Consider the following 10,000-nt stretch of genomic DNA (forward strand, 5'->3'; position numbering starts at 1 on the left):
GTTGCGTACTGAGGTTGATCTAATCGACTGCCCTCACCAAAAAAAAAAAAAAAAAAAAAAATTTCAGGCTTTGTGCCTATAATAGAAAGGATCATTATTAAGGTGATGAACAGAATCATTAGCCCACTGGGCAAAATGCTTTGCAGCATTTCATTCATCGCTTCATTCTGAGTTCAAATTCCACGGAAGCCAACTTTGCCATTTATCCTTTTAGAGTCAATAAATTAAGTACCAATGAAATACTGGAGCAATGTAATTGACTAGTCCCTTCTCCCAAAATTTCAGGCCTTGTGCCTTTAGTGGAAAGCATCATTATTATTATTATTATTATTATTATTATTAAAGTGGCAAGCTGGCAAAATTGCTAGAATGCCAGGTAAAATTCTTAGCAGCATTTTGTCCATCTTTATATTCCGAGTTCAAACTCAACTGAAGTTGACTTTGCCTTTCATCCTTTCAGGGTACCAGTTGAACACTGGGGTCAATGTAATCAATTTATTCCCTCCATTGAGATTATTGACCTTGTGCCAAAATGTGAAACCATCATTATCATTTTTATTATCATCCTGTATCATCCCCAGTGTTTTTTTGTGAAGCCTTAGTTGTAAATAAAGAAAGCATTATTAATATATCATTATCATCATTATTTTTATTATTATCATTATCATCATTATTATTATTATTATTATTATTATTATTATTAAGGCGGCGAGCTGGCAGAAATGTTAGCACACCAGGCGAAATACTTAGCAGGTATTTCATCTGTCTTTATGTTCTGAGTTCAAACTCCAAGGTCGACTTTGCCTTTCATCCTTTTGAGGTTGATAAATTAAGTACCAGTTGCATACTAGGATCGATCTAATCAACTGGCCCCCACTCCTCAAAAATTTAGGGCCTTGCGCCTAGAGTAGGAAAGATTATTATTATTATTATTATTATTATTATTATTATTATTACTATTATTATTATTATTATTATTATCTTCATCATCATTATTATAAATTACACTGAGGCCAACTTTGCTTTCATCCTTTCCAGGGGTCAATGAAATAAGTACCAGTTGAGCACTGGGAATGATGTAATTGACTAGCCCCCTCCCCCAAAATGTCAGGCCTTGTGCCTTTAGTAGAAAGGATTATTACTGATATTATTATTACTTGAAATCACACTGAGAGAGTTGATAAAATAAAGGAGAAACCAAATACTAAGATGGATTCAGTCAACTGACTTTTACCCTCCCCTTCAAAACTTCTAGACTTAACACTTAATAAAAACCACAAAAAAGAAACAAAGAAGTCCTTATTATTGTTAGTAGTGTTTGTTGTAATATTTTATGCATATATTTTAAATTCATATATTTGTGTGTTTGTTTGATTGTGTTGTTGTTGTTGTTGTTGTTGCTTAGCTCCAGGTCAGCCCAGGTTAAACACAAACCCGTGATTGAAATTATTTCAGTCATGGTCATCTCCTGTATTTGTTTATCTAGTGCTACTCTGGCCAATGTGTTTCCTAACAGAAGGGGGTGATTTGGGAGAATTTGGCTGCTATTTCTAGCAGGTCAAGCATTTTGTTTTAAAACTGTAAAAATCTGTTTACTTTTGTTGTTTTCTACATTAATTTATGTATTTATGAAGCAATACACACGTGCACACACACGCACACACACACACACACACGCATGTATATACACATAGATATACCATATTTACTCAAGTACATATAAGTTATACATCAGATTTTTCAGTTAAGATCAAATATAGAAATAATGTGACTTATACACGAGTAAGTATGGTATACATCATCATTGCTATTGCTATTACTGATATGTGGTCTAGTGGTTAGAGTGTTTGACTCACAATCACAAGGTTGTTGGTTCAACTCCTGCACCAGGCAGTGTGCTGCATGAATCTTCAATCTACCTAACAGAAAATTATCACCAGCCAAGGACTTGCATAGCCCTTTCTCTAACCAACTGTCATATCTTCATTCTTCTGCTGGGTTCAAATTGGGAGAGGGTTGAGAAGGCCTCTATGTTGTCTTGCAACTATATTAACACCTAAAACAGTTAGTGTAAACATGGTACATGCTACAGGGTCTTGTTTGCAAATGACAACCATGGTTTTATGGTTTGTTATTATAGTTATATCTTCCAAACTTTTACGTGCAAATTATTTCAACAGTTACATAGACTTATAATATTTTTCATGTTCTTTTCTGTTTAATTTTTTGTTGTTGTTCTTACTTTACATCTAAAGTATTGTTTGGAGCTTTTATCCAGTTGCTACAATGATGTATTTTTCTTTTAATGTTGTTTCCAACTGATAAAAATTGTTATTGTTTCAGAAAGCTTTTGAAGAGAATTTGTGCTGAGTGAGTTGCATTATTGCATTGTGAGAGCTACGTACAGGATGGGTGTTGTAAAAGTTGTCATTATACTGAGTGAGACCTGCATAGTCTGAAAACAGTAATGTTATATATAACAACATCACATTGTTTTAATAAGTGAAACATGCTGAATTCTGGTATGAGTATTTAAGGTTTAATTCATGCTATCTCTAACCATACATAGCATACAAATTCAAGTTGTTTACATTCTCCTTAACCGTGTGTTTTCCTAGTTTCACTTTCAGTTTTCCACTACAATAATTTTAATATTATTTTCGTTTTTAAACTTTTTCATCTCCCTCTGAACTTTGCTACTTTGCCTCTACTATTCATTCCTTAGAGAAAAAATTAAAACCTATACTTCTATGACAAATATTTAATCATTTACTAGTTAATATATTTTTTTTTTGGTGGAGTGCAAGAAGAAAAGCTTCACTGTAGACTTTATTTTAACAATATAAATATGTTAAATAAAAGTTAAGCACGAAACATGCAAAAGTGAAAGAGAAACTAAGAATAGAAAAGAAAAAAGAAAACTTTATGTATAACTATTTAAGAATGTAATAAAAATCCACCAGAGAAAACAAACAAGTTACATACATAACTAGACTAAAAGTGACAAACATTAATCAAAGTGTACAAGATAAACTGACAAAAGTACTAAAACTTGTGTATATGTATGTGCGTTTTGTGTGTGTGTGTGTGTGTACGTGCACATGTGCATCTCTGTGCATAAGTATGCATATATGATATGTATATGTTTATGTGTAAATGTGTATGTTACAGAATAAAACATTTATGCAGTTATGTAGTTATCATTACAACTTGATAGTCAATAAAATCTAGTGAGAAATAGCATTCCAGTTTCTCTCTTCATTCTTTTTATAAACAAATTCCCATTTCAGTATATAGAGTATATAGATACATCCATACATGTATATATTGCATACATATATATATATGTATATGTTTACAAACACACATACAGATAGATAGATAGACAGATAGTTAGATAGATAGAGATAAATAGACAGATAGATAGATAGATAAAAGTATATATATAAACAACATGCATTCATATATATATATATATGTATATATATATATATATACATACACACACAGATGCACACACATACACACACAATGTTGAAACAAACCCCAATACAGTTTGTACCAACACAAGTATTAGAAGACAAACACAGAAAGAACAACTGAAAAGTAAAGAAGAGAGAAGAGACAAAGCTAATCTTACTTGTGCTGTTGCATCCATAGAGGTCTGCGATGTTGGATATATATGTCCTAAGGTAGAGTTCTCTTCTAGCTGCTGCCACGGCTGCCGTTGCTGCTGCTGCTGCTGCTGCTGCTGTTGCTGCTGCTGCCGCTGTAGTGTGACAATAACATTAAGATGATAGATATTTGATGTCTTCAAGTAGATGTTGGCTTGTAATTTTAACTTTGGTATGTGTCTATATATCTGGCTGTGTGTATGTATGTGGGTACGTGTGTGTGTGTGTGTGTGTGTGTGTGTGTGTCACTGCATCTGCTGTCGTATAATGCATGTGCATGAAAATGCTGCATTAGTGCATGTACATTAATGTTGGCATATGTATGTATATGTGTATAGATATATATATATACACACTCACACACATACGTATCATGTAAATGTTTATTTGTTTATATATTTGTGTGTGTGTGTATATAACTATATACATATATATGTATATATGTATGTATATATATGTGTATATATGTATGTATATATGCATATATATGTCTATGTATGTATGTATATACAAACATATATATATATATATATATATATATGTTGTTTGTGTATATTGTGGTGGAAATAAGTGTCTGTCTTTAGCATCATGAGAAACATTCAGATGTGTCACTGTATTTTTAAGTGGACAATAATGAAAATGTACAAGAGCATGTAGAATACACACACACACACACACACACACACACACACACACACACACACACACACACACACACACACACTCATACATGTATACATACATATATGCATACATGTATACATGTATAAATATATATGCTTGTATGTATGTGTATGTATATATATATATATATATATATATATATATATATATATATATATATATATATATATATATATGTGTGTGTGTGTGTGTGTGTGTATGTATGTATATGTATGCATATATGTATATATATGCTAGTGAATTATATGAGTATGTATAATCAACTCTGACCTGTATCTGTGAGTTGCACCACTACAAACGCAACTGTTTATTGTTAGATAAAGTTGTATATGCCTTTGAAGAAATCATTTCCATATACACATATAAGAACCAAAATAGTATGACATTTATTCCAAAGCATGGACATACATTCATGGATACATACATATATAGTAATTTAGATATATATATGCATGCATACATATAACTTATATCAAAGCCATGTCCACTTAAACACCTTTGTATGTACATTCATGCATGCGTATACATAGGGAGGTGCATATGTGGTAGTACATGCTTGTATGTAAACACACAGGTATATAACTAACATATATAGATGCATACATACAAACATTTGTGTATAGATGCATGCATAAATACATGATACAGACATGCATGAATATATTCATGCATACATACACACATACATACAAAAAAAACATACGTAAGTAATTTATGTATGTACTTTTGTTGTATGTGTACACAATTTGCCAAAAGACATTATACACGAATATATAAATACATGCAAATATGCATGCATGCATACATACATGTTTATATACATTTTAGATGAGTACATGCATGCATACATACATAATGACACACGTACATATGCATACATACATGCATACATACACATGTAACATACATACACATATATACATATGTTATGGGTACTCTGTCAGTATCAGAGATGAGCCCTCATTTCTCAATCAGCTTATCATAATACCCAATGAATTAACATCCAAATGGTTGACTACTTCACAGACAAATGTTTCCTTCATGTAATTCTCTGACCAAATCAGCATGGCACAGTGTGTGACTATGCTGATCCCTTGAATCATATGCATAATCCTGTCAACTGACCCCAGCAGAAACTCTGTCCACCCAATTGTATTTAACACATGATTTGCCCAAGAATATAAAAGACATTTGTCCAAAATAGTGTGTAGTGGGATTGAACCCAGGACTTCATGATTGCTGAGCAAACTTCTTAATCGCCTTGCCATAATCTGCAAGATGGATTACGTTTGTGTCCAAACAAACATACATAATACATACAAAGTAAGCACTCTAAAACTTCAATCAGGAAGAGAAAGCATACCTCCACACAACCACATATTTATGTATGCATGTGTGTGTATTTGCATGTGTGCATATGTATATGTGTGCGCGCGTGTGTGTGGGGGGGGGGTGTATAGATACAGAAATATATAAGTGTACGTCTGGTAGAGGGATTTATCTGTATCTATATTTATATACCTATATGGTTATATCAATCTACCTGTCTATCTAAATATCTATCTATCATATGTGTGTGTGTGTGTATACACACACACACATATATATATATATAGACACACACACACACACACACACATATATATATATACAAATATATATGACTACATATACATACATAGATAAACATAAATATACATATACATGTGTGTGTGTGTGTCTGTGTATGTGTATGTATATATGTATGTAATGTGACATACCACTTCTCACCCCCCCCCCCCAAAAAAAAAAAATGTTTGCCTTTCTACAATATATGCATGCACACACACACACATACACTGAAACATCCATACTCAAATATCTATAGGCTTTTACATTTCATCAAAAGCATGTATTTACATTCATATACATAGAATCACACAGAAACATAGACATTCAAAGACATATTAAGCATGTATTGTGAAACAAGCACATATATATATATATATAAATATATAAATATATATACTTGTGTATACAAAGAGTCAAACTATCTACATGCAAACATCACATACAAATACAGATGCAAATACACAATTAATCAGAAACATGAGTATGCATAAGGGCATATATATATATATATATATATATATACATATATATATATATATATATATATATATATATATATATATATATATATATATATATATATATATATATATATATATATATATATATATATATATATATATATATATACATATATATATATATATATACATATATATCCATACACTTATTCATATATTCACACACACACACACACAAACACACATATACACACACATGAATACATATAACCATACATTAAAGGACAAACATATATTCATGACGGGGGAGACTGTTAAACAGATAAGTTGACACTACATCACATACAAATAGACACACATAAATACATATATACATACAATACACATATATGCACAGTCACACATACAATTCATACATATATAAATGCATATATATAAACATACAAACATATATGTGTGCTCAAAAACATTAAACATTCATGCTCATATTAACACCACCAAACAACAAAGGCCCCCAATCCATTTTCACATTTATTCAAAAACATGAGCATACATCAGCAAAGCACAAGTGTATATGCATTCATAGATAGTTAAGCATGTATATTGTGATAGCTAATTACCCATAAACATACATGCAAACACACGAAACACAGATATGCATGACACATTACCATTGCCACACTCACCAACCAATATATTTTTTTTTCTTACTCAAAAACAAACAAATATACACAACGCAATTATAAATACAATCACACACATACACACTCACACACATACACACTCGCACACATACACACTCACACACACACACACACTCACACACATACACACTCACACACATACACACTCACACACACTCTCTCTGTTGTTTCTCTCTGTTTTCTATACACACAGGTTACATGTATACATACAATCATATACATATATTGCACACACATTCACACATACATGTGTGTGTGTCTAGAGACAAACAGATAGACACATTGACTGACAGACACACGAACAGCAACAGACAGACAGGCAGATATCATCACTTTTTACATGTTTTGCATATTAACATGAATTGCATGGATTCAAATCAGATGCCCACCTAGATCGATTGCAACGTCCATATATAAACATTTCATTTTGGATTTAGTATCCATTGCAGTTTGGATGTCTTTCTTATCACCAACCACTTCACAGAGTTTACAGAATGTATTTCGTGATGCTACCAGTACTAAGAAGACTGTCATCTTCTTGACAAGGTGGACTTAGTCAGCGTAAAATTGCAGAAAACCTTGGAATCCTACTTTCTACAGTTAATAGAGTGATGGTGCAATACACTAGAGAGGAGGAGGAGGAATCTACATCACCTCGTCCAGGTCGACCAGGGCCTTCTGATTGGACCCTTCTGATTGGAGAAGTGTGGAGGATAATCCTTGTTGCAAGGCCTCTGACATAGCAGAACAAGTTGATGTCAGTCAAAGAACAGTTATCAGGTGTCTCCACAGACTTGCCTACTATGGCAGAGCTGCAAGAAGGAAGCAACATCTTCAGCCAGCCAATATCAAGTGGAGAATAGACTGGGCCTGTGAGATGGTGGAGAGGCCAGTAGCATTTTGGGACACTGATGAGTTCAGATTTACATTATTTTCTGATAGTGGTCGAGTGTCGGTCTGGAGACTTTGTGATCAAGAAGTTGACATGAAAAGATTGCAGCCAACAATGAAATATGGCAGCTATTCTGCGATGGTCTAGAGAACAATTTGGAGCAATAGATGATCAGAGCTGGTAGAGTGTGAGGGAAACATAAAACTCAGATAAATATGTGTCCATATTTCACAAAGGATTCCTTCTAATCTTCTCCAGTGATGAAGTGATTAAAGAAAACTCTTTATTTATAGAAGATGGGGATCTTTGTCATTCAGCTAAAAAGACTCAAGATTGGTTGGAAAAGAATTGTATTAACAAGCTTCCATGGTCAAGCCAGTCGCCAGAAATGAGCCCTATTGAACACCACTGGGGAATAATGGACAGGACACTTCATAAAACGAACAAGCATTCTCAAAGCTAGATCTTTTGAGATTACCATGTGAAACTTAGCAAGAAATTCCTCTAGGAATATTCATCATCTGATCAGTAGCATGCTTAATAGGGTCCATGCATTGAAAAATGCAAAGGGTATGTCTAATAAATATTAGATATTCACATTATATTAATTAATAAATAATTTGAATGTATAATTTCAAAATAAAAAAGAATTTTAACGATTATAAGGGTGTCTATTTACTTCTGTCATGTCTATGTATATATGTATATTCTTTTATTCATTTACATTTTTACGTCTTTCAGCCATTAGACTGAAGCCAGTACTTATATTTTTTGTAATCCTGGTACTTATTCTATTGGTCTCTTTTACCAAACTGCTAAGTTACAGGGATACAAACACACCAGTACCGATTTTCAAGCGGTGGGGGACAAATGAGTGTGCATGTGTATATATACATATATATACATATATATTTATATACACTTATTTACACATATCCAGAGTTAAGGAATGGAAGTTGATAAAATACAGACTATATATGTTTCATAGCTAACAGAACCTCAGAAGTAGTAATTATCCAAACGAGGGTTAATCTGCTAGCTACTCATCGGGCCAAAGATACCTTAATCAAAATAAGCAAACATTATTGTCATCAAGGGATCCCATGTTGACTTGCAGGAGATTCAATTATTTGTTTATTTATATATGTATGTATTTGTGTGTGTGTGTGTGTGTGTGTGTGTTTAGTACACTATATGGATTCATAGAATCCTGTGGCAATCATCCGAAAGCTTGTCTACCATACCACCTAATAATCCAATACAGAGGAGTTTAATGTAGAGTTCTATCGAGCTGAAATCCATGAGATCCAATCTATGAAATTATTCCATAAGAAATGTATAGACCATGAAAAATCAGGAGGTAGCTTCAAATGGAAGCATTGGTATAACCATGATCCTCTGGCAATCTGTAAAGCTAGCCTTTTATATCTGTATTAATTTGTAATTGTATAATTGTACTGTGCAATGCATAGCATGCGTATTGGTACAGACATGCAAGATAATTTATTATAGACTGGAACTGAAATTATTATTACATGATGAAGGCTGTGAAACAGCTGTAATCCTACAGAAATCAGTTGGTTAAATAAATATATTCATCTCTCATACCTCCTGACATTTTGTGGTCTATATATGTGTGTGTGTGTGTGTGTGTGTGTGTGTGTGTATTTCAGTTTCTGATCCCAACATTCCTTCGTTGTGTTCCTTTGTCCTCACCTTAATGAGATTTAACCTCCTGAGATAAATTTTTACCAATTCTTATTTCTTTATTGCCCACAAGGGGCTAAACATAGAGGGGACAAACAAGAACAGACAAAGGGATTAAGTTGATTACATCGACTCCAGTGTGTAACTGGTACTTAATTTATCGACCCCGAAAGGATGAAAGGCAAAGTCGACCATGGCAGAATTTGAACTCAGAACGTAATGGCAGACGAAATACCGCTAAGCATTTCGCCCGACGTGCTAACGTTT

General features: G+C 33.0%; 1 protein-coding gene across 4 annotated transcripts in view; it reads right to left on the bottom strand.

The window, feature by feature from the left end:
- The window catches only part of LOC106879397 (protocadherin alpha-3), a 236,745-nt gene that overhangs the window by 30,799 nt on the left and 195,946 nt on the right, over nucleotides 1-10,000 (bottom strand). For 2 of the 4 annotated variants that reach the window (XM_089362745.1, XM_089362746.1), the window contains exon 3: nucleotides 3,641-3,769. In XM_089362745.1, the coding sequence (XP_089218871.1) occupies nucleotides 3,641-3,769 (129 nt within the window). Of the gene's footprint in view, nucleotides 1-3,640; nucleotides 3,770-10,000 lie in introns of those variants that run through there. The other 2 variants (XR_016244318.1, XR_016244321.1) reach the window with 2 other exon arrangements.

This window comes from Octopus bimaculoides, chromosome 14, assembly GCF_046866305.1.
Source record: "Octopus bimaculoides isolate indiv1 chromosome 14, ASM4686630v1, whole genome shotgun sequence".
NCBI classification, from domain to species: Eukaryota; Metazoa; Mollusca; class Cephalopoda; order Octopoda; family Octopodidae; genus Octopus; species Octopus bimaculoides.